Source organism: Calypte anna, chromosome 11, assembly GCF_003957555.1.
Source record: "Calypte anna isolate BGI_N300 chromosome 11, bCalAnn1_v1.p, whole genome shotgun sequence".
NCBI lineage: Eukaryota > Metazoa > Chordata > Aves > Apodiformes > Trochilidae > Calypte > Calypte anna.
Genome location: NC_044257.1, coordinates 19,269,600 through 19,293,393, shown reverse-complemented (window position 1 = coordinate 19,293,393; position 23,794 = coordinate 19,269,600). Strand labels below are relative to the sequence as shown.

Genomic DNA, 23,794 nt, shown 5'->3' with positions numbered 1-23,794 from the left:
AAATCCTCCTCTCTAGGGACTCATTTGGGGCACAGGATGGTGCTGGGTGAAGCACCAGGATGGGGCTGGGGGGAGTGTGGGGTACTGGCTGGGGGGCTGCCAAGCACCATAAGCTCTGGTGGGGTCACAGCAGGAGCCCCTTATCTCCTTCCCTTCCTCCCTCCCATGGACAGACAGGAGCCCCCTCAGTGTGTTAGTAGGGGTGGGGGGCACCGGGCTGGACCCCCCTGGTCTGGTCAGAGCATGAGGGAGGAGCCAGATGAGGGTGGAAGCTTTTAGACTGTTTTTATTTTCATATAAACAAGACAGAACCCGAAGCAGCATTAAGTTAAAAAATAAAAAAGAGCCAGAGAAGGAGGAGGGGGGGGGAAGCACTCACCCACCCACTCACCCACCCACCCACACGTGGGCCCCTCCCCAGTAGTGTCACACCCCCCCTGCAGTGCGGTGGGGTGAGAGATGTGAGCTAAGATGAACCCCTTTGGCACGGCTGGGGGGGGAGGTGGGGTGTTGAAGAAGCTGCCCCACACCCAGCCCCACACCCAACCCCCTCCTTAACCTTCCTGTCCAAAGTCCTCCGAGAATTTCTTCACTTTCAGCAAATCCTCAGCGTTGACAGCGGGGCGGGTGGTGGCCAACGAGCATAACATGTCCGACTGCAACAAGAGGGAGAGGGAGGTGCCAGGGGGAGTCGTGCCCGGCCCTCCGGGCGGGCTGGGCTCCCCCTGGCACCTCCCTCTCCCCCAAAAAAGGGTTGGGGGTGTGACAGGATGGGTGGTGCTCACCATGCAGACGGTGGGCTCCAGCAGTTTGTCACCAGGCACCTCCATCCAAGTCATCTCCATGGCGCCGGGGTCTCCGGGCGAGCAGGGAGTCAGGAGATCATCCACCAAAGCCCCGGGGGTGGTGCGGGAGGGACCACGGACCTGTGGGAGGGTGGTGGCCATGACACCACGATCCAGGGAGACCCTGCCCCCCTCCAGCAGCCCCTCTCCTCACCTTTTTGAAGTGAGTGGCTGACTGGACCTTGCGGACGGGCTGCATCAGGGCGTCCCGCACGATGATGCTGATGTCTGCTCCTGAGTAGCCCTCGGTTTTGCGGGCCAGCTCCTGGATGTTGGCATCTGTCAGGTTGTGAGGGGTGTTCCCCAGGTGCAGTCTGAACATCTGGGCCCGCGCCGCCTCCTCGGGCAGGGGGATGTAGATCCTCTTCTCAAACCTGACGGGGAGGCAAGACCCTCACTGCCAGACCCCCCACCTCCCACCCAGAATGTGGGAGTAGAGGGGTGACCCCCTCCCCAAAACACCCTTGGGATATGGCTCTGGGGTGACATCCCACTCACCTCCTCCTGATGGCTGAGTCCAGCACCCAGGGGATGTTGGTGGCACCCAGCACCAGGATCCCGTCGCTGCTGTTCCCCACACCTGCAGACCAAGAGGGTGGCAGGTCAGAGGGGTCCCTGGGCACTGTGAGGGGTCTGCACTGTCTCCCCCCATTTCTCTCCTCCCCCCAAGCCCCATGCCAGCTCATCCCTCACCCTGCATCTGCACCAGGAACTCTGTCTTGATGCGCCGGGCGGCTTCGCTCTCGTTCTCGTTGCGGGAGCCGCACAGCGAGTCCACCTCGTCGATGAAGATGATGGAAGGCTTGTGCTGCCTCGCCAGCTCAAAGAGGTTCTTCACCAGCCTGGGGACAGGGGCAGGGGACAGAGTCCCCATTTAGGATCACCCACACGCCCTGCCCACCCCAGAGACCCTGCGCTGGCTCTCCCCAGGGACCATCCAGCCAGCGGGGAGGCAGGAGCCACCCTGTGTGTCCTATCCCAGCTTACTTCTCGCTCTCTCCCAGCCACTTGGACATCAGGTCGGAAGAGGAGACAGAGAAGAAGGTGGAGTTGTTGGCCTCGGTGGCCACAGCCTTGGCCAAGTAGGACTTGCCAGTGCCAGGTGGCCCGAAGAGCAGGATCCCTCTCCAAGGCGTGCGCTTTCCTGCCAATGATCCCGGTGTCACGGTGCCCCTGTCCCCACATGGGCTGTGTCCCCACGTCCCTGAGCAGCGGGGGCCACGGCACATGCTCATCCCAGCAGCCATGATCCTCACCTGTGAACAAGTGGGGGAACTTGATGGGCAGGATCACGGCTTCCTTCAGGGCTTCCTTGGCTCCCTCCAGACCAGCCACATCACTCCACCTCACGTTGGGCTTCTCCATCATGATGGCACCTGCAAAGGGGTGGCTCCAGCTCAGGTGGCTCTGCCAAGACGGGCGCCGAGAGCCATGAGAGCCAGAGCCCCCCTCCCTACCCCCTGCCCACCCCACCCCTGTCCCTCAGCACGCAGCACACTCTGGGGGCTCTCCTGGCCTCCTCCCCACAGCCACCCCTTGGGATGTCTGGTCAGGAATCCTCCCCATGTCCCCTGCAGCCCCTCACCCATCAGCTGCTCTTGCAGGTGCTTCTTCTCAGGGTTCTCTCCATCGCTGTCACTGTCGCTCCTGGGGACAGGGGACACGACTCAGGTGTGGGACCAGCCCCAGCGCGGCAGTGGGGTCCTGCTAGCCCCTCTGTGGGGTAGGAGGGCCCCACACCCCCTCCCACATACCCCTTGTTGTCACTCTGTGCCTCTTTGACCGGCTTCTTGCCATGCTTGTCCTTGCTGCGCAGGTATTCCTTCAGCTTCTCCGCCCGGTCCAGGTACTGCATGCACTTGGCTCGGATGCTCACCTTTGCCTTTTCGCTGTGAGCTTCATCTGCACAGACCCCATCCCCGAGTGTCACCCCGAGTCACAGCCGCCCCCCGCAGCCCCCGGGGACAGGCCCCCCGCTCACATTTGATGGCGTGCAGGAAATACTCCACGGCGTGCTGGTACAGCCGCAGCGCCTCCTCGTAGTTCTTGGCCTTGTCCTCCTCGGTGGCTTTGGTGACCAGGTCGATGGCTTTCTGCCGGGGAGGACACGGGGCCGTCAGACGGGGGGACCGGCACCGGGGTGAGGCTTTTCCCCACCCCCGGGGGGGCCGGGCCGGGCCCGCTGGCAGCGGTACCGGGAGCCCCGGCGGGACGAGGCCTCGCTCCGCACCACCGGCGGGGCCTGGCACCGGGAAAGGCCCCGAGCGGCACCGGCTGCGGCCCTCCCCCGGTTGTCACCGCACCGGCACCGGATAAGGCGCTTCCCGGAGCGGCACCGGCACCGGGCGAAGCTTTCCCCCGGCTGTCACCGCTCCGGTACCGGGGGAGGCCCTTCCCCGAGCCGCACCGGGGGAGCTTCCTCCCCCCCCCGCGCCTGCCCAGCACCGGCCCCAGGCGCGGCCCGGCGAGAAGGGCCCGGCCTCGGCCCATCCCGGGGTCTTTCCCCCCGGCCTCCCGCCCGCTGCCCGGTGCCCCGTGCCCCCGGTACCTGCAGTGTGGTCGTTGTCATCGCATCCCCCGCTGCGGCCGCCCCTGGCGCGGCCCGGGACCGCGGGACCGCCCGCCACGAGACTGCGCCTGCGCACTGCGCCCCCTGCCGGGCGGCGGCGGCACCGCGCGGAGCTGCGGGGGCGGAGGGAAAGGGAGGGGGGGGGGGGGAACAGGGACAGCGGCCCGAAACCCGACCCGAAATCCCACCCGAAACCCGACCCGAAATCCCACCCGAAACCCGACCCGAAATCCCACCCGAAATCCCACCCGAAACCCGACCCGAAATCCCACCCGAAACCCCACCCGAAATCCCACCCGAAACCCGACCCGAAATCCCACCCGAAATCCCACCCGAAACCCGACCCGAAATCCCACCCGAAACCCGACCCGAAATCCCACCCGAAATCCAGCCCAAACCTCCCCTGGCACAACTTGAGTTGTGCCCAAAGTTCCTCTTGTCCCATCCCTTGTTCCTTGGGAGCAGAGCCCGACCCCCCCTGGCTCCAACCTCCTCTCAGGGGGTTGCAGAGAGCCACAAGGTCTCCCCTCAGCCTCCTTTGCTCCAGGATCAACACCCCCAGGGCCCTCAGCTGCTCCTCACGACTTCTCCAGACCCTTCTCCAGCTCTGCTGCCCTTATCTGGACACACTTCAGCCCCTCAGTGTTTCTTTTCTGACCCGAAACAGAGCGCAGCATTCGATTCCCCAGGACGGGGACGATGGCCACACCAGTGCTGACATAAGCCAGGGCGCTGGTGGCCACTTGGTCACACTCTGCCTCACGTTCAGCCACTGTCACCCTAACATCCCCAGGTTCTTTTCCAACCAGAGCATACCAGAAACTCTTCCCCAACCTGGAGCATTGCCTGGGGTTGTTGTGACCCAAGTGCGGGGCAGTTTCTATAATCTCTTTGGCTCTCCTCGAAGCCCCCCGTTCACTTCCATCCCCACCACCCCAGCCCCCCCATTGGGTTCTACCCATTACATCCCAGTCTCATACTGGGCAGCCCAGCACTGCCCACCCTGCCCGATGCTGTACTGGGAATTAATTCCCCATCACCCTCCCTGGCAGACACGAAGCCCGTGACACCCAAAGCCCCCCCTGTGCCCCAGAATGAGACTCGGAGACCTCAGAAAAGGCAAATCCGATATAAATAGCGATTTACAAAGAATATAAAAATAGAAATGGGGGTGCGGCACTCGGGGTGGGGGCTGTAGTGCTTGTGAGCAAACCCTGACTCCAGGCAGGGGTCCAGGAGCCCCCCCAGATGCTCCCGGGACCCCCCCGGGCAGCGCAGCCCCACGGGAAGCAGAAAATGTGCAGCAGAGTTTGGCTGAGGGGGTAACGGGGCCTCAGCCGGGAGAGGGGTCTCTGGGGGGTCCTGCTCCCACCATGCCCAGAAGGGGTCCCCAGCACCTGGGGGTGCAGAAGCCAGCACCCCTGGGAGAGGAAAAAGTACAAAAAGCGAAAGTGCATCAATCTACACGTCCTGCCCCAAACCCGCGGGAGCCTGTGGGGGGGGGCACAGGCTGCAGGGTCTGGGGGGACCGTGGGGTCAGCGCAGCTTTGGGGGGGGGGCAGCCCCAACCCTCTGCCCAGGGCAGCAGCGAAATTTGTTTTCTGGCTTTGGGAGAGGTTTTTTTTTTTGGAGGGCAGTGGGGAGTCAGAGCCTGCAGGGAGGATGCCCCCCCCCAGCCTGCACTGCAGGGACCAGCACCCCAGGGCAGACCCCCTCCTGTGTCCCCCCACTCCTAGGAGGGCAAGGGGACCCCGAGCTGCAGCAATGGGAGGGGTCCTGTAGCTTAAGCCCCATCCCAGGTGGAGAGGACACAACAATGTGACCTCCTCTGGGGAGAGGGAGGGCACTGGCTCCCCCCTAGCATGGAAGGGGGGAGCTCTGGGGGTCTCTGGGGGTTGGACTCCCCCCACTCCAAGGCACAGGCGGTGAGATCAGCGATGGCTTCAGTCCCTGGGGGGTTAAAGCTGGTGTCAATCCTGCCCCCCCAGCACTGGGGAGGGGGTCGGGATTGCCGGTGCAGAGCAGGAGAGGCTCAGCTCCCGCCCTGGAGCAGCCATCCTGCCATATCCCTGGACCCAGCAAGGCACTGGTGGGTGGAGGGGCAAGGAGGGGCCCCCTGCATCCCCCTGGCTGCTTTTTTTGGGGGGAGGGGCAGGCAGGGGGCCGGTGCCACCTACGCCAGCAGCCCCATGCGGGTGACCTTGGCTGAAAGGAAGGTGTGCAGGATGAAGACGATGGGCTTGGGGCAGGAGTGCAGATCTAGCGCCTGGGGAGGGGGGAGATGGAGAGCAGTGTCAGCCCCCCCCACTGGCACACCAAACCCCGGGGCAGTCCACAGCCAGGGCTGGGGGTCCCCACCAGTGGTACCCAGGGGGCCTCCAGGCAGCTGCAATGCCACAGGGATGGGGGGGAAGCAGGAGCAACCCCTGGGGGAAGACGCCGCCCTCCAACTGAGGAGGTGAGCCTGGCTGCCCCCCACTCCTCACCAGTTCCCCCTCAGGACCCCCGAAGTCGAGGTAGAGGGTCCTGATGCCATCGTCTGCCGACATCTTCAGCCTCTCGTAGGGGTAGCGGAAGAGGACGCTGCCGGAGGGCTCCTCCTGGCGGATGGTGAATCCCCCCTCGTAGTGGATGGTGAGCTGGGCCTCCTGCCCCCCCAGCGTGCAGCCTGCAGCACCGACACACGGGTCAGAGACAGGTCCTCACTGAACCACCCCCATCCCACTCAACCCCAGGGCATCAGAATCAAGGAATATTTGGGTTGGAAGGGACCTTAAAGCCCATTCAGTGCCACCCCCCTGCCGTGCCCAGGGACACCTCCCCCAGCCCAGGGTGCTCCAAGCCCCATCCAGCCTGGGCTGAGACACTGCCAGGGATGGGGCAGCCACAGCTTCTCTGGGAAACCTGGCACAGGGGCTCAGCACCCTCACACCAAAGAACTTCCTCCCAAGATCTCAATCTCCCCTTGTTCAAGCCATCCCAGCTTGCCCCATCACTCCATGTCCCTCCCCAGCTGTCCTGTAGCCCTTTGGGTGCCAGAGGCTCTCACCCCCATGCAGGACTCACCCACAGACACCTCCTTGATCAGCTCAGCAGCAGCGTGGCAGCCCTGGACCAGGACACGTGTCCAGGTGGAGAGATCCCGGTGGGTTTCCACCCGGAACACGTGCATCTCCACACCCTGGCGGGAACCCGTCCGGGTGGCGAAGGTCAGCTCCGAGCCCAGGGCGGGAGAGCGGCGGCCCGAGCCCGAATGGACCAGCCTGGGGAGGGGGACACAGAAAGGGGATCAGGATCATGATGGCAGCACCAGCACCATACCAGCCCCGTGCCCATCGGCGTTCTGGGGCCTCCGCCACGGCACAAGCAGAGGGGCTGGTTATGGCCAAGTATTCGGGTCCTTGGGGGACAAATCCAGCCCCCCCCAGCCCCCAACCTGGTGGCCACCAGTGGATAGCTGTGGCAGGGGGAGGCCCAGGCGTCCCTGGTCCAGGGCATGCCATCGTACAGCAGCAGGTCCTTCTCTGTCACCACCATCAGAACTGGCCGCCACTGCTGCCGTCCCCCGTCCAGGCGTGCCTGGAAGAGACGGTGAGGGGCACCCGGGGGGCTGGGGGCACCCACTTCTCTCCACAGCACCTTTGGCACAGCCGTGGCAGCACATACCTGCTCAGCCAGCCAGGCAATGTGCTTCACCTCTCTGCCGCCAGCCGCAGCACCGCCGGTGCCCAGCATGGCGTTGAGCTCTGCCAGGACCTGTGGCAGCAGGGCGGTGATGTTGGCGTGCAGGGCAGTGAACCAGGAGTGAGCCGTTGCCGTGTCCTTGCAGCGCAGGATCAGGGTGTTCCGGCTGTCCGGGGAGTGCAGCTCAATCAACCTGCGAGGGGACCGCGGGTGGCACTGAGCCAGGCGCCCGTCCCGCAAACTGGCAGCACTGGTTTGGAGCTCCAGGAGGCACCAGCACAGCCTGGCACCAGCTCTGCTGGGGGGGGGTTTGCAGGGCCCCACTTTCTGTGGACATGGGGTGGGGTAGGAGGGTCAACAGCCCAGCTCTGTTCCTCCCCAAATCCCCCAGATTTCCTTTGGCTGCTTGGTGGATGCCATCCCCCCCCCAACCCCATCCCGGCGGCTCCATGGGGAGCAGGGTCTCACATGCCGGTAACCACCACAGCAGCCCCACTCCTCACCTGTTCTCCAGGTCGGGCATGCTGAGGTTCCTGGCAGCAAAGCACATCTTGAGGGGGATCACCTTGCGGTCACGGGGGCCCTGGTGCTGCGGGGACCCTGAGTCCTCGCTGCCGCTCAGGCTGGGGCTCTGTGGGGCTGCCCCCTCCCAGGGCAGGTCTGACACCAGCGATGGCTTCTTGATGTAGGGGGTCACCTCCCGCATGAACTTCACTGGGGATGGGACACACACACACATCAGGCTTAGGGCAGGGGCATGGGGGGTGTCTTGTGTCCCCCCCTGGCACGGGGTGTCCGGAGCAGGGGACAGGCTCAGTGTAGGAAAGGGAAGGTGACACAGCACAATGGGGCTGGGCAGGAGGTCAGGCTGCAGCCCATCCTGCGCCGCGCTGCCAGGACACCCCCGGACAAGTTCCCGGCACCGTGGGCGCCGTCAGTGAGCTTGACCCTGCGGCAGGGGCAGGAGGGGGGTGTGCAGCCGGGACATCCCGGCTCCATGCTCCTCTCCAGGCTGGGCAGGAAGGAAGGAGGCACCAGCTCCCCTTCCATTCCCCCTGGAGTGTCCCTCCCAGAGCCAGGAGCTGCCATGGGCTCGATGCCGTGCTCGGGGAAGCCAACGCCTTCGAGATGTCAGGGAGGGTCAGCAGAGCCCTTGCCAGCGTGGGGATGACGGCACACTTGGAAAAGCCACGAGTAAGCACTGCAAGCAGCTGGAGCTGGACCCACACCCACGGCCCCCCTGCCCCCCACACACCAATTCCCTGTACCAAACCCCTGCAGCCTCTCCACCAAGGAGGAATGTGCCAGGAACAGCAAGGTCTACCGCCCCCAGGGGAGCGGGGAGTCAAACCCAAACAAAATAAAGCAAATAAACTGTAATCTGCTGTGAAGTGGAGCTCCTCTCTGCTTGGGGAGGGACAACGCCCCACCAGCACAGAGTGGGAATGATGGTAGTGGTGGGGCCCAGGTCCTGCTCTCAGACCCCATAGTCCTGAGGGCAGGTGCCTGCCATGGCTCAGGGTTTGCTGGCAGCAAAATCCTGCTGGGAGATGCAGGCAGGGATGGGGAGCAGGCAGGGATGGGGAGCAGGCAGGGGATGCAGGCAGGGATGGGGAGCAGGCAGACCATCCCCCCACCCTCTTGCCGAATTTGCTGAGCAGAGCAGGGTGGTGAGGCTGGGATGTGCTGCCACGAGGCACTTGTCCTTGCTGTGGGCAGCACACAAGTTAATATTAGCCTCTCACCACGCTGATCCCGGGATTACCGCTGTGACCGCACACCCCTAATCCCACTGCCGGGCAGGGCCACGCCGCGGGGCAGCGGCAGAGCCAGCAGCTCCTGCCATGGTGCCGCTCGGCAGCTGCCTGCCAGATGTGGGTGGGTAACTGTCTCCAGGACCATCTGGTGCCGGGAGCAGCTGGTGCCAAGATGCCCCCTCTGCTGAGGGTGAGCCGGTGACCGGCGCAGAGCTGCCCCGGCACAGCCGCTGCCGCCCCACCTACACGCTCTCCGCAGAGGAAACCCAAACGCTGCCGGCACCCCTCACCCAGCCTGCTGCAGGAAGGCGGCTGCTCCGCTGTGCAGGGTTAGCTGAACCCCCTCCTGACACCAGCACTCAGAGGGGAAACTCCAAAAGTTTCCCCACAGTTGGCCGTGGGTCAGCCCTTGTAACCCATGTGCCGCCAGCCCACCGAGGTGGAGGGGCTCCGTTCCTCTGGTGTGCCAGAACGTGCCATGGGCACCCAGCACAGTCCCCACAGCCAAACACATCACCTGGACAGGGGCCACCACTGGGGTGCTGCCACACTTCACCACCAGCTCTGACACCTGCCTGGTGGGACAGCTGCACCTGATGGGGTGGGATGATGTGGTCAAGATCTTCCCAGCTCCTCTCCAGGGCCAACTGCTGCCAGGAAGCTGCTGGATGGTCCTGCCGGGCATGGGGCAGCTGTAACTGCTGGATGAGCAGCCCCATGGCTCCAGGGAGAAGGGAAGGGGGGAATGCTGTGGCACCCGTGGTGGAAGCAAATGACAAATACGGGACTGATGGTCCCGTGGGATGGGATCAAACAGGCGGGCAGCACAGAACAGCAGCAAGGGGAAGGACACCGTGGGGAGACAGTGAATCCAGCCTTTGATGCTTGCCCTGTCCCATCAAAGCTCAACAACACAGGTCCACCTCAGCCCCCACAGCTCCCAAGCCACACTGAGCCACCCCATGGCACCTTTGGCCACCCCATGGAGCCCACCGACCTGCCCTAGAGCTGACACAGTGTGCCAGGAGCGAGCAGGAGCACCCATCACCATGGTCACCCCACTGTGGTCACATCCACGGAGCAACCAGGACAATAGGACAGCGTGTGGCACCATGGACCTGCAGAGGCCATCCTGACCCACGCCAGGGGCTGCTCGTGTCCTCTCGGGGTGCGGTGCCCCACGGCACAAGCCCCACAGCACAAATCCCGTGCCACACGCCGCGGGGCCAGGCGGGTCCTGCCCGAGCTTGTTGGGCAGCTGGGAACAGGTCTGGCTGGTGTCGGTGGCTGCGCCGGGCCAGCCACAAGACAGCTGTGCCATGGGCACGGGGGACACAGGCAGACACCAAAGCCACCCCCCAGAGTGCCACAGCTCGCTCAGGGGATGGGGGCAACACAAGCACCCACTTGTGTTGTCACAGGGACAAGCACCCTGGGGGGGTCTGTCCCCAAAGATGGGGACACCGAGTCCTGGGGGCACACTGTGTCCTGGGGCCCCCAGCTCTGTTCAGGGAGACCCCACGTCTGTCTAAGGGAGTGGTACTGTCACCAGAGGAGGGTGGTGGGTCCTTGTCCCCAGCGGGGAGGGGTCCCTGTCCCACCACAAGCAGAAGCAGCCCGGACAGGGACAGGGCGCGCCCGTCCCTGTCCCCATGTCAAGTAGGGGCACACCCGGACCCATCCCCGAGGTTGGAGGCTTTTTTGCGCTCACGTCCCGTGAGCGGTGTGAGGGGCGAGGGAGGGGATAGTGCGGTCTTGCAACCGGAAAAAGTGCCCGAGGCGGGGTCCGGGAGCCCGGTACCAGCAGGAGGGGTGTCAATAACGGGGGAACCGAGAGAGGAAGGAGGGGAGGAAGGGGTTATCCGGTACCTTCGAGGATGACCTCCCTGCCGGCTCGCTTCAGCGCCTGCACGGCTTGATCGTGTGTAGCATCCCGGAGATCGACGCCGTTAACAGCGAGGATGGCGTCACCCAACCGGAGGGCTCCGCTCCGTTCCGCCGCCAAGCCCGGGAAGATCCGCGAGATCAGCACCGGCATCCGATTCTCCCGCCCTCCTTTGATGCTGATCCCCAACCCACCCGCCTCCGCTTTCACCACCCGCACCCTCCGCACCGCACCGGCGGCCGCTGCTTCCCCGTTGCCATTCACCACGCCGTTCAACCCCGCCGCTTCGCCGCCGGACGCCGGCTCCGCCGTTAAACTCAACGTCTCGCCGTTCAGCTCCGCTCCCACCCGCACCCAACGTTCCCGCAACAACAGCTCCAGCAGCCCCGTTTTACACGCCCGGGTCCAGACGGCCATGCCGCCGCCACCGCCGCCGCGGGACCGGGGCAGAAAGGGCGGGGCTTCCTGTAAACCCCGCCCCTCGCCCGCATGGCGCGCTGCCATTGGCTCTGCGGGGAGCGGGAGGCGGGGTTTGGGCGCTCCGCCCCTCCCTCCCGAGTGACCAATCGCGGCAAGCCGCCGCCGCTCCGATTGGTGGTCCCGGAGGGAGGGGAGGCGAAGCCACGCCCCGCGATTCTTCCCGCCCTGCGCTTTACTTCGCGCCCCGCCCCCCGCCTGGCGCCCCCATCTTCCTCCAGCGGTGGCAGCGCCACGGCCCCTGTGGAGAGCATGGGGAGTCCCCCGATCCTGACACCTCCATGGGCCCCAAAGCATGAGGAACCCTCCAATCCCACTCTCCAACTTCTGCTCCCTCCGTGGACCCCAAAACATGGGGAATCCCCAAATCCCACCCCCTCCTGGCACACCCCCCAAATCCTGTTCCCTCCATGGACCTCGAAACACAGGGAACCCCCAAATCCACTCCATAAATCCCGCTCCCTTCTGGCTCCGTTGCCGAAACCCCATTCCACACCCTCCCCGTACAGCCCTTAAAACATGGGGTGACCCAAATCCCACCCCAGCACAGCCCTCAAATCCCAATTCCTCTCATCACAGACCCCCAAAGCATGGGAGCCCCTAAATCCTGCTCCCTCCCAGCATGACCCCAAATCCCAATCCCTCCCAGCACTGCCAGGCTTCAGGACTAACCATCCCACTCAATCCTGCCAGTGCAAACTGGAAATTGGGTACTGGTGATACTGGGACGTCTGGAGGAGAAGCCAACAAACGTGGGGACCCAACCCTGCCCCGCATGGCAGGCAGGACATCCAAGCTGTCAACTTGTCCCCAGGAGAAGGGTGGCAATGTCCTCCAGCTCAGGCCAGCATCAACCTCTCCTGCTGCTGTGACACCAGGAAGCCCTGCAGGGCAAGGAGAAGCCCCCAGCCCACAGCTGTACAGAAGAGTGGGGTTTATTCCAGCCTAGGAAATCCACACTGACAGTTTCTGCAGCTCACTCTGCCATCAGGTGCCAAACTTCTTCTGTTGGATGGGAGGTGGCAGCTGGGTCTTGATGTCCATGATGGGCCTCTCCACCATCACCAGGCAGCTCTCATCCAGCATGTCCGCAAAGAGCAGGGGCTGGGGGCAAGGAGGTGAAGTCAGAGGGGGGACAGACCCTCCCTTGGCTTTGGGTCCTGGGGATCCGGGGATGTGGTGCTGAGGGAGACGGGTTAGTGGTGGCCTTGGCAGTGCCACGGAACAGGAGGAACAGTTGGACTTGATGGTCTTAAAGGTATTTTCCAACCAGAACTACTCTGTCAGTCTCCATGACTCAGAAGCTGATACAGCTCCAGAAACAACTGGACACCAGGGGCAGAGGACATCTCTCCTGCAGCCCCTCCTTGTGCCCAGTGACACTACCACCCACCTGGAACTTCTTGCAGATCTTGAAGGCGTGGAGCTGCCGCCGCCGGACTGTCTCTGGGAGCTGCTTCAGGGCACCCTGGTTCATCAGGAGAGCACTGTTATCCGGCAAGGGCTGTGAGGAAAGCACATGGCATGTGTCACCACCCCAGCGACACACACCGCAGCGGGGACAGGGGCAGCTGGGCAGGGGGGATGCCTGGGGCACAACCACAGCCCTCCTGGGCTCACCAGGGACTTGTCGAGGAGGCAGAACATGTAGACATCATGGAGCAGGATGTGTGAGGGGTTCTTGGGGTTGAAGGCGATGTGGGTGATGGGAGTGTCCCTCTCCAGCCAGGCCTGGTGCAGCCCACAGTTCTGCACCGCACGGCTCCAGGCTGTGTACTGCTTCTCGGGGATGCTGAACTCGAAGAGCTGGAGAAGGGAGGTGGGAAGGGGTGGGGTGACACGCCAGGTCCGTTCTGACCTGCTGTTCCCCTCGTGGCATTGCTGCATAGCCCCGAGGACAAGGACAGAGCTGTGGGGAAGTGTCTGCAACCAGGAGATCTCCTTCCTACCTGCTGGTCCGAGTAGGCAATGACGAGGTTGTTGGTGAGGGGGTGGATGGCGAGGGCTGTCACTGCACAGCTGTAGGTGGGCACCACACAGTGATGCTGCAAAGGAGGGGACAGCGTGGTGACAACAGCTCTGACCACCCTGACCCTGCTTTCCCATGCCCCCAACCCCAGTTGCTGCCAGGGAGGGGTCCCAAGCGCTGAGCCTACCCTCACCCAGCCCCCCAAGACAGAAGGGCAGTGGGGGTCCGTCCTACCTTGAGGCATTTCAGGTTGTAGATATGGATGGCCCAGTCCCCGCCAACAGCCGCCAGCCAGTGCCCATCCCCGCTCACTGCCAGCAGGTAAACGGCCTCGGGGGACCCTGCAGGGACACCCCTGACACTGTAAAAGGGGTGCACAGGGCTGCAAGGACCCCAGACCCACCGTGAGGGACATCCAGTCCAATGTTTTCCCCCTTCTGAGGACACAAGGGTGGCACAAACACAGGGCAGAGCTGCCAGGGCAGCAGGACCCACACCCCCCAGGGACATGCTGGACCCCAGCACCCCTCTGCACCCAGGTTTGAAGCCCAGGGTCCTCCTGCACCCCCCCCAGCTCCCCACCAGCCCAAACCTGAGGGTGGCCGAAATGTGTGCAGATGTTTGCATCCCCCTGGCTCTGGCAGCTGGAGGACATGGACAGAGCCTCGAGCAGAGGCAACGAAGAGGCTGCCCGAGTCGGCAGAGAACTGGAGCTGGTATGCCGGGAGCAGCAGCTTGGGGACTTTGGGGACCTTGAAGAGGAGGAAAAGCAGCGTTGGCGGCCACCCATCACCACCCACCCTTGCTCCCCATGAGCCACACTGGCTGTGCCAGCCCCCCGGGAACCCCACAGCCCTTCACCCTCCTCACCTTCTTGATGCTGACGCCGTCGCCCTCGTACCGCACCCGGTAGAGGTGGAAGCGGGAGGCGGTGGAGTAAGCGACCCAACTGCCACAGGGTGAGATGCAACTGCAGTAGATGTGCTCCGGGCCCTGGAAACACCAAGGAGCTGAGCCAAGGTCCCCCTGTCAGCCTGGCACAGCCAGCTCAGCCATCAGAAGGAGAAGAGGCTGCCAAGACCTGGGCAGACCCTAGCCCAGGCTCAGCCCTACCTTGCTCTTGAGCTGCACGAGGTGCTCAGGCAGGCGGCACACGGGGAGGACCTGTCCGTCCTTTCCTGGGACAACAAAAAACCACGAGGTGAACTAGTGAGGGTGGGGAGGCCACATGGGTCCTGCCCAGCAGTTGATCCCTGAAGAGCCCAGACCCTTCCCCAAGCTCCCCCCACCCCACCTCACCTGTCTCATCAGTAGAGCCCAGTCTCCAGAGCTCCAGGTGCTGGGAGAACTGGAAGAGAAGCAGCCGGGCTTTCCTGGCACAGGAGATGAGGCGCCGCTGCGTGCAGAAACAGGACAGACAGACAGATGTGAACCTGCAACCTGACTGAAAGGGCTGGGGCAAAGCCAAAACACTCTGGGGAGCCACAGACTGCGGGGCAGGGGAGATGGCAGCCCAGAGATGGAGACCCAGTAGGACCAGCAAGACCAGCCAGTCAACTCCTGCTCCCTCACCAGCTCCCTGGCAGAAGCCTGTGGATGTGCCAGAGGCAGGGAGGAGACCTAGGAGGAGGTCTGGGGGGACAGGGAGGTGACCTGGGAAGAGGGGGTTGAAATATAGAGGGAACCTAGAGAAAAATCAGGAGGGGAGCAGAACTCACGTGGGGGAAGGTGAATTTTCGGAGCACGACATCATAGCCCTTCTTCTGCACCTTCTCCATCAGCGGGCGGATCACCAGCTGGGCATCCAGGCCTGGAAGCCAAGTGGACTTCTGCTGAACCAGTACTGGGGGGCAAGCCCCAAGATCCCCCCTGGTGCTGGCGGCCAGCCATACCCCCGGAGATGAGAGCTGTCGAGCTGTGTGCCACGGCTCGCACGTCGTGCGTGTGATACTGGAAGGGTTTCGTCCGCACCCAGCGCTTTTCCAGGCTGCCCATCTTCACCGGCAGCAGCTGGAGCTGGTAGGTGGCCCCGGTGGAGGTGCCCACAACAATGCTGTCCTCCTCCTGGGGAGGGAAACGGTACCGGGAGGCACACAGGGACCCGCAGCTCCTCTCCTGGCTCCTTCCAGCCCAGCACTGAGCCCAGAGGAGCCCTGGGGGGGCTGAGGGTCTCACCTACCTCTGAGACAGCCAGGGAGAGGACAGCAGAGGTGCTGACGGTGTGGGACTCCACCAGTGTCCCTCGCTCCCAGTCCCAGAACTGCACCCTCCCGAAGGAGTCAGCGGTGACAACGGTGCCGCTGGAGAGGAAGGCGATGCTCCAGACAACACACTCCCGTGTCACCTTCTGCACGTGGTAGTTCACCATGATCCTCTGGAGGGTCTGGCCTGAGAGGAGGGAAGAAGGGTTGGGGGTAACACAGGGACCCCTTGGAGCAGGGAGCAGGGCAGTGTTACAGACCCTGGGGCAGTGGACAGCCCGAGCTCTGCTCCCGGGGCACGAGGTACCTGAAGTGACATCCAATACACGGAGAATGTCGATGGAGCCGGCCGCGATGTGAGTGTCTGATGGGTGCCAGGAGAGGCAGAGGATACGGCCTGTGGGAAGGAACCCCTGGACATCACCCCATGGGCTTACAGCCCCTCGCTCATCAGGACCAGGGCAGTCGGGTCACACCAGAGGGACAAGACTGCTGGACTCACCTTTCCGCCTGTCCAGGTTCCGCTCGAACTGGATCCCCCCAGGAATGACTTGGAAGAGTTTAACAGAGCCATCCTCGCAGCCAATCTGCAAAGGGACAGGGTTAGTGCTGGGAGGACGGGCTGACCCGAGCCCCCTGTTTCTGGCAGAGCCTGTGGTGCACTCACTGCCAGCTGGGTGCCGGAGCTGTTGGCTGCCATGCTCCAGATGGGTCCCCCCCCGCCATCCAGCGAGCTGGACACGCAGAGCCGGGCCAGGTCGTACTCGGTGATGGTCCCGCCGAGACCCGCCCCGAAGAGCCGCTCTCCCGACGCCCAGCACAACGCTTCCACGGAGCGGGCATCGTGCCCGGGGATCACCTGGGGAGGGAACCCTGTCACGAAACTACGGCACCAGCGTGGCCCGGTACAGCCCAGTACAGCCTGATACAACATCAGCATAGCCCGGTTCACCTGCATACAGCCAGGTATGGCCCGGTACGGCTTGGCATGACCTAGTACAGGCTGTCCCGGTATGGCTCGTTACGACCCGGGTCGGCTCGGTACAGCCCAATTCGAACTAACCTCGCCTGGTATAGCTTGGTACCGTCTGGTTCGGTACCAGCCGGTACAAGTCAGTACAGGTCGATATGGCTCAGCAAAGCCCCGCAGTGCTCGGTACGTCCCGGTACTACCTGGTACAGTCCGGTACGTCCCGGTACTGCCTGGTACAGCTCACTACGCCTCCCCGGTACAGTCCGGTACAGTCGGGTATGGCTTAGTATTGCTCGGTACCGCTCGGTACGAGCCGGGCCGGCCCCCTCACCTTCTCCATGAAGTAGTTAGCGGCGAAGTTGTAAATCTCGACGGCGCCGTCGGTTCGGGCCAGGGCCAGACGGTTCCCGCGGGGCTGCCAGGCCAGGCAGCGCACCCCGGCCGGTACCAGCCCGAAGAACCGCACCCGGTGCACTTCGAACTCCCCCATCGCCCCTCCTGGACCGGCACCAGTCACCGGGCAGGGGCACCGGCACCGGCACCGGGCCCGCTCCGCCCCGCGCGGCCCCACGTGCGCCCGGTACCCCCGGTAGCGGAAGCGGCTCCGGGGAAGGGCAGGGCAGGAAGCGGAAGCGGGAATGCGGCGGGAGATTCGGGCAGAACCGGGAGGAGGCGGCGGCCCCGCCGGGGAGCAGGAGGGACTTGGAGGGGGTGTGCAGAACCGGGGGAGGGGGTGACCGGGCCGGGCATGGGCATGGGCGGTGGGGGCTGCAGGGACCGGGGCTGCGTACGGGAAGGCTGGGGAAGGGTCGGGGCATAGGGGAGGGCTGCAGGATCCATGGGGGGTGGGCACGGGGTCTGTAGGGCCGGGGGTAGGTCTGGGTATGTGGCGGGGATGCAGGGCCCGGGGCTGGGGGGAACTGGGCACGGGTGGGGTGCAGGACGTGGCCGGGGGGCGGGAATCGGGCATTGGAGAGGCTGCGGGGCCGGGGAGAGCGGGGAACTGGGCATGGGGGGGGATGCTGGGCCCGTGGGGGGGAGGTGGAAGGAGCCAGGGGTCTGGGGGCTGCCCTGTTTCCCCCCCCCTCCCCACTGACTCTGCAGGGCTCTGCAGGGCTGGAGCATGGTGCAGATCGTCATCTCCAGGTGAGGCCCCGATCTCGCTCCCGGCAGCCCCGGCTCTGCCCCCCGGGATCCGGTGGGTGAAGCTGCCCCTGTCTCCCACAGCGGGGGTGCCGGTGGGTTGCCACAGTGGGTGCTGGTGGAGCTGCAGGGCGAGGTGGAGCCACGGCAGAGCGGGGGTCTGGCAGGCAGCCTCCTGGGGGACCTGCACTACACCCGGGAGGTGAGGCAGCCCCCGCCGCACTCCCTGGCACTGCCCTGGCACCGGGGCCTTGCCCACCAGCACCCTCTGCCTTCCCTCTGCAGGGGGTACCCGTGCTCATCGTGGGCCACCACATCCTCTACGGGAAGGTGGTGCAGCTGGAGAAGCCTTTTGCTGTCCTGGTGAAGCGGGGAGCTGGTGAGGCTGGCCCAGAGGGGCTGCCTGCCTGCTACACCGTCACCGCCCTCATCAAAACCAAACTCCTCTTCAAAACCCGCCCCAAGCCCATCATCACCAACGTGCCCAAGAAAGTGTGAGGACTCAGGGGTGGGCGATGATGAGCTCCAGTGAGATCTAGATGTGGCCCTGGCCTCACCCACACCTTGGCCGGAGGACTCCAGGGCCAGCATGGGGTGTTGGGTCCTTTGTCCAGGCACCCAGAGCCCTTTCTCCGTCACTATCCCCGTGGGATAATTTTGAGAACTGCTGAGCTCTGCAGCAGAATCCTAGCTGCTATCCCAGGCAAGAAGGGTCCTGATGGGCTGGGAATTTCCTTAAATCTCCAGATTTGGTAATTCCCTGTTCTCTCCCCATTCACCTGCCCACCCACTGCTGCTGGCACACCAGTTTTTCCTCCCTGCCACTGTATTTTCCCCTCTAAAACAGCCCCCTTGGTATCACAGGGACCATGGCAAACTCCCTCTCCCCTACGCACCACCCTTTCTCTGTGCAAGTCTTTTATTATTGTTTTTATTTTTATTTTTACAAACCTGAATATAAAAAAACAACCTTTTTATGAAAAAAACAGAACCCAAACCCGCAGGTTAAAAAATAAATAGATTTACAAACTGTTGGCCTGGAGCCTGAATACCAAAGAGCTACAAAAGTCGTCTAAAAAACCTTGTATTAAATTAAACACACAAAAAAACGGCTAAATGCTTAATTGTAGAAAGGTTCTAAAGCCCTGAAAATTAAAAATAGGGCTTGAGATTGATACAGGGGGGCTGTGGCGTGGCCAGAGTGTCGCTGCAGCCCCAAGGGACCCATGGCAACACTCCAACCACATCACACACCCCAGGTCCTGCATGCCAGGGTGCCCCCCTTGGCTCTTTGGCAAAGCTGAAGGGAGTTGCTGCCCTCCTGGGGCAGCCAGACCCCCCGAAAAGTGGCTGGGGGTGGAGCCAGGGGGGTTCCCAATGGGTACAGCAGCAGCAGCACCAGCCCGCGGTGCTGCTTTTGCCATAGCACCATGGAGGGAAAAAAAAGCAGCACCGAGGGTGGTTGGTGGTGGGGAGCGTGACCAGCAGTGCTCCAGGTATGGCACTGGTGAGGGGGGAGATGGATGGCAGCACCATGGTTTGGCCTCCCCCCTGCTTTGTTGAGGAAAAAAAAAAACAACTAAAAACTCAAACCCTCCCCTCCTCCCCCCAGAAAGCAAGGCTCAGGAAGGCATTGGGAACGCTCAGCGCTGCCCCGTGCCACGGTCAGACCTCGGCAAAGGCCAAGCCACACTGCTCCTGGCGCTTGCCGCAGCGGCGGGCCACGATGGCCAGGTAGAGGGTGAGCAGGGCCAGCCAGTAGCAGGCGTAGAGGATTGCCCCCGAGACCAGGAAAGCCACCTCAGTCTCGCTGAAGAGGTCCTGGCTGTAGGCAGTGTAGGCCAGGCCGCCCAGCAGCACTGCCACCCACACTGACACCGGCAGCAGCCCCACAAAGTTCACCACCAGGGTCCGCCGGCCCGACGTGCCCCAACCCGACTTGTTGATGGTGGCGATGGCGAAGATCTTGGCGGGCAGGAGGCTGGACATGTAGAGGAGGGCGTAGAGGGACATGAAGATCATCTCTGCGTTGCCCCGCAGGAAGCAGGCGTAGGTGGCCTTGATGATGCCCACCAGCTGCACCGTCAAGAGGAAGAGGAGGATGTTCCAGATGCGGCCGCGGTAGAAGAGTTGGATGACGGTGGCGATAAGGAAGAAAGGGAAGAAGCCAGTCACCACGGACTCGTAGGTCATCCAGAGGTGATGCTTGTGGAACCACAGGGCATTGTAGAGCCACTCACGGAAGTAGGACTTGCTCCAGCGGGTCTGCTGGTTGAGCCAGCGCAGGTAGCGGGTGGGCGTCTCCGTCAGGCACTTGGAGCGAGCCGTGTACTTGGTCTGGTAGCCCAGGCTGAGGACGCGATTGGTGAGGTGCCGGTCATCCCCAAAGCTGCATTTGCTGCCCAAGAAGGTCTGGTGGTACCAGTCCTCCAGAAAGTGCTGGAGCAGAGCATTGCGGTACATGCCCAGGGGCCCACTGATGCACTGCACGCACCCGAAGTAGGACTGGCAGGCGCGCTCCACGTTGAAGGCCATCCAGTACCGCACGCTGCTCAGGAAGGAGAGCCACGAGTCGTACTTGTTCAGGATCTGGGGAGGAGATGGATGTCAGCCCCCCCACCACCACCAACACAGTGACACACATACCCCCCCCCAACCCCCTCACCACCCCAGGGGTGTTACCTGGACATCTCCACCAACACCACCGACGCGAGGGTCGGCCTCCAGGATGCGGAGCATCTCAGCGGTGCAGGCGGGGTCCAGCACCGTGTCTGAGTCACACACCTGGGGGGCAGAGGGAACTGCGTCCGGCCCCGCTCCCACCACCCACGCGCGCCCGGCAGACGGCCCAGTCCGGGCAAGCCCGAGCCACAGCCGGCGAGCTGAGGCAGCGCTCTGGAGACCAGCAGGCGGTGGCAGGGAGCGGAGCGCCCCACGGTGCCCGGCCACTGCTGCCTCTGGGGCCACCCAGCCCTGGCCACCACCTCCAACCCTGTCTTGGGGAGCTAAGTACCGTGATGATCTCTCATGGGGTGAGGAGGTGATGCCAAGCTAGCAGGACTTGACTCTTTCAGCCACCCCAGTGGTGATTTGCCGCCCACCCCAGTGCTGGTGGCTTCCCTGGGGCACCACTCTGGAGCCATGGGCTGGTGGGGCTGCTCCTTCTCCACCTGCATCCCCCCCAACCTTGCCCACCCAGCATATGCATTCACCTGGATGTAGTCTACAGAATCTCCAAGTGCCCGGAATGCTGTGTACATCACCTCCCGCTTTCCACCCCACTTCTGTAGGATGCAGGAGTAGGTGGTGCCCCGCACCAGTGCCTGGACGTGCGCCAGCCCTTCCTGCAGCCCAGCCTCCGTCTCCCCCTCGCCTCGTGCGTGGAAGTTGCTCCTCCAGATGTAGCTGCCCGAGCACTCCGAGCCCATCACATCCTGGAAGATGTCCAGCATGTAGGTGTCATCCGGCCCGTTCCCATCCACCACCATCACCACTTTGAGGTCGGGGAAGGCGATGCGCTTGACAGAGCGCAGGCACTTCTTCAGGTAGTCAGGATCCTCCTGGTAAGCAGCGATGCAGAGGGCCACCGAGCCCCCCAGCCTCACCGGACCCCCCAAGCCCCGCATCCGCCGGTGCTCCAGGAAGGCGAAGAGGCTCTGGATGAAGAGGTGCAGCCCTAGGATGGCTCCGTAGAGCCCGAAGGAGAGGTAGTGCTTCTCGGTGTGGATGAACTGATACCCGGTGACGTAGGCGGCCAGGATCCCCCCCAGCACGGCCACGGCGAAGAGGCTGGTCCCCACCACGCGCAGGGCTGTGGAGAGGCTCCCCGGCATCTGGGGGGCACCGGGCAGTGTCAGGGCAGGGGGAGGGGGCAGCAGGACCCGCTGCCTGCCCCTCCTCCCGGTCGGGAAAGTGGGAGTAGGGAGAAATCCCCATGTGCACTGCCCCGTGGCCACCCCTCGCTGGTCACCGGTTTGGGGGTGAGCCCTTCCCAGTGCCTCACGGGCGAGGGCCGGGGTCCTGAGGTAACCCCTGTACCTGCACCCACAGCCCAGCGAGAGCACTGCTCCCGGTCCCCTGGGGATGGCCGGGCTAGAGGACAGGGAAGGACACGGGGACAGAGAGAACCCTGTCCTGGGGTGTCCCCAAAGGAGAGGCCCGTCTCGGGCACTGCCACCCCAAGCTTCCGGCCACCCGCGGTGGGACCCCCGGCGGTGGGGGCGGCTGCAGCCGGGACCCCCTCCTTGCTGCGGGATGGGGACTTGGGGACAGGCAGCGCGCGCAGGCAGTGGCGGGGACTGCAGAGCTCCCGGGGGGGGAAACGGCCGTGGGGCGGGGGGTGCAGGCAGGGGGTGCAGTCAGGTGTGGGGGTGTGCAGGCAGGAGGGGGGGGGGGCGCGAACACGTGGGGGGTGCGGACAGAGCGGGGAGCTCTGCAGGCAGAGCCTGACCCATGGCCCCTCGTATCACAGCCCCCCCAGCCATCCCCCAAGTACCCCTCCGGCCCCCACCGCTCCCGGCTCCCCCCGGCCCCGCAGCTCCCGGCGTCGGCTCCGCACCCCCGGTCCCGCAGCGCAGAGAAGGGCTGGGAAGCCCCGAGCCGGTACTGGCACCGGCAGGGCTGAAAGGGGGAAGGGAGAGAGGGACCGGGACTCACCGTGGTGGAGCCGGTGCCGCCGCTCGCCCCGGCCGCCGCCGCTGTGCGCCCGGCCCGGCCCGCGCAGCCCCTTTATACCGGCGGCGGGGCCGGCACCGCCCGCAGCCCGCGGGGGCCCCGCCCGGCACCGGCACCGGCACCGACACCGGCAGCACCTGGCACCGGCCCCAGCCCCGCACTGCGGGAACGATCACCGGCACCGGCATCCCCCGGCACCGGCATCCCCCGGAGCAGCAGCACAAACCACCGGCACCGGCCGCAGCTGCTCAGCCACCCGGGGACACTTCAGGGTCCCTCCCGTGCCACGCCCGGGGACACCCCATCTCCCCTTCTATGTGTCACCTGCCTGTGCTACCGTGTCCTCCCCACGGCCATGAGCCCCTGGGGGAGCCCAAGGTCTGCCCCCCCGAGTCACCCTGTCCTCATGGCCGCTGACAGCAGCCCCGTGTTGGTCACATACAATGTCCCTGTGCCGGGGTTATAGCAGGAGACAAGCAGACTTGGAGGGGACCAGGCTGAGCCCAGAGGAGCTGTAGCCTCAGGTTTGGGATCAAACCCTGCACTTTTGGGCTCCTGGCGCTGACACGGATCATTGAGTCTGGGAACCAGGTGCGAGGTGACACCAGGATGAGACCAAGACGGTCCCAGCCTGGGAGCTGGGGAAGGGGATCCCTCCGGTGAGACTGTCCCCCTGGAAACTCCCCACCATGGGTGCTGGAACAGGTCCTGGGGCGGGTGCTGAAGAACCGGTGAGATCATGAACAGTGGAAACAGGGACACACCGGGGAGTGGAGCGGGGACACACCGGGACCCTCGGCACCACCAGCGGGGCATCCACGTGGCCCGGCTGAACCACTGGGGTGTGAAGGTGTGAAGCACGGCGGGGCCAGACCTGGCCTGATCTGGGAAGCTGGGAGGGGGGGACAGAGGCAGCATGACCCCCACCCTACAGCATGACCCCCCCTGCAGCCCCACGGTCGCCCCGTGTCCCCTCACCTTTCGGTGTGCCGGTGGCTGCCGGCCGCCTCTCCCTGCTGCTGTCCACAGGAGCGCGGCCCAAGGTGGAAACCAACCTCCCTCCTCCTCCTCCGGCACAGCTTCCTCCTTGTTCCCTGCGGCAGCGGCATCAAAAGGGACTTTTCATTCAAAATCCATGCTTCGGCGCTGCCGGCAGGCCCTGGGGAGGCACAGCCGGTACGGCAGCATCCTGGCGCATGCCCACGGCCCGGCACCGGCACCGGTACCAGCACCAGCACCAGCACCGGCGCCAGGGTGGGCTGGCGGCAGCGTAGTGAGGAGGAGAGCTCGGCTGCCACCGCTTCTCGGTGAGGACAATGCAATCCCCCCTGCCCGTGCACAGCCGGTGGAGCAGCACGGCACAGCACAGCACGGCACAGCACAGCACGGCACGGCACGGCACGGCACGGCACGGCACGGCACGGCACGGCAGACGAGGCATGGGCCTGGCACAGGCGGCTTCACTGGGGGTGGAGACACAGCCTGACACCCCCCCACCCTGCAGAGAATGGGGGTATCAGCCCTCACACCATCCAGAATGGGACAGCACAGGGCAGCCACACAGGTACCCAGTATAAAGGGAGCTTCAGGATAGGTCCCCAAGGTCTCCAGTGTCAC

The 23,794-nt window shown here is 64.3% G+C and overlaps 5 protein-coding genes across 6 annotated transcripts; 1 reads left to right on the top strand and 4 right to left on the bottom strand.

The window, feature by feature from the left end:
- Positions 1 to 260: 260 nt before the first annotated feature.
- VPS4A (vacuolar protein sorting 4 homolog A) lies at positions 261 to 3,487 on the bottom strand. The gene is made up of 11 exons (XM_030457766.1): positions 3,394 to 3,487; positions 2,827 to 2,938; positions 2,600 to 2,747; positions 2,431 to 2,492; positions 2,102 to 2,221; positions 1,833 to 1,989; positions 1,539 to 1,687; positions 1,344 to 1,425; positions 1,000 to 1,219; positions 786 to 926; positions 261 to 656 (listed from the first exon to the last, which is right to left on the bottom strand). The coding sequence occupies exons 1-11, from the start codon at positions 3,412 to 3,414 to the stop codon at positions 555 to 557; spliced, it is 1,314 nt and encodes a 437-aa protein (XP_030313626.1). The 5' UTR covers positions 3,415 to 3,487; the 3' UTR covers positions 261 to 554.
- A 1,533-nt stretch (positions 3,488 to 5,020) lies between these two features.
- Positions 5,021 to 11,182, bottom strand: SNTB2 (syntrophin beta 2). Its single transcript, XM_030457765.1, has 8 exons — positions 10,725 to 11,182; positions 7,602 to 7,812; positions 7,081 to 7,291; positions 6,851 to 6,993; positions 6,481 to 6,677; positions 5,901 to 6,082; positions 5,592 to 5,680; positions 5,021 to 5,364 (listed from the first exon to the last, which is right to left on the bottom strand). The coding sequence occupies exons 1-8, from the start codon at positions 11,155 to 11,157 to the stop codon at positions 5,358 to 5,360; spliced, it is 1,473 nt and encodes a 490-aa protein (XP_030313625.1). The 5' UTR covers positions 11,158 to 11,182; the 3' UTR covers positions 5,021 to 5,357.
- Positions 11,183 to 12,140: 958 nt separating this feature from the next.
- Positions 12,141 to 16,948, bottom strand: UTP4 (UTP4 small subunit processome component). Its single transcript, XM_030457758.1, has 16 exons — positions 16,692 to 16,948; positions 16,055 to 16,246; positions 15,890 to 15,974; positions 15,695 to 15,784; positions 15,366 to 15,574; positions 15,079 to 15,250; positions 14,905 to 14,996; positions 14,486 to 14,582; positions 14,300 to 14,364; positions 14,057 to 14,179; positions 13,779 to 13,938; positions 13,421 to 13,527; positions 13,167 to 13,262; positions 12,838 to 13,023; positions 12,611 to 12,721; positions 12,141 to 12,321 (listed from the first exon to the last, which is right to left on the bottom strand). The coding sequence occupies exons 1-16, from the start codon at positions 16,848 to 16,850 to the stop codon at positions 12,205 to 12,207; spliced, it is 2,061 nt and encodes a 686-aa protein (XP_030313618.1). The 5' UTR covers positions 16,851 to 16,948; the 3' UTR covers positions 12,141 to 12,204.
- On the top strand, positions 16,252 to 18,474 carry CHTF8 (chromosome transmission fidelity factor 8). 2 transcript variants are annotated; one of them, XM_030457771.1, is made up of 4 exons: positions 16,252 to 16,353; positions 17,475 to 17,506; positions 17,588 to 17,705; positions 17,789 to 18,474. In XM_030457771.1, exons 2-4 carry the CDS (start codon positions 17,484 to 17,486, stop codon positions 17,999 to 18,001), a joined length of 354 nt encoding a protein of 117 aa, XP_030313631.1. In that variant the 5' UTR covers positions 16,252 to 16,353; positions 17,475 to 17,483; the 3' UTR covers positions 18,002 to 18,474. The 2 variants fall into 2 exon arrangements, with proteins under 2 accessions (XP_030313631.1, XP_030313630.1); XM_030457770.1 differs by lacking the exon at positions 16,252 to 16,353 and adding an exon at positions 17,000 to 17,071.
- Positions 18,475 to 18,553: 79 nt separating this feature from the next.
- Positions 18,554 to 21,336, bottom strand: HAS3 (hyaluronan synthase 3). The gene is made up of 3 exons (XM_030457764.1): positions 20,716 to 21,336; positions 20,186 to 20,287; positions 18,554 to 20,092 (listed from the first exon to the last, which is right to left on the bottom strand). Exons 1-3 carry the CDS (start codon positions 21,334 to 21,336, stop codon positions 19,169 to 19,171), a joined length of 1,647 nt encoding a protein of 548 aa, XP_030313624.1. The 3' UTR covers positions 18,554 to 19,168.
- Positions 21,337 to 23,794: the final 2,458 nt, after the last annotated feature.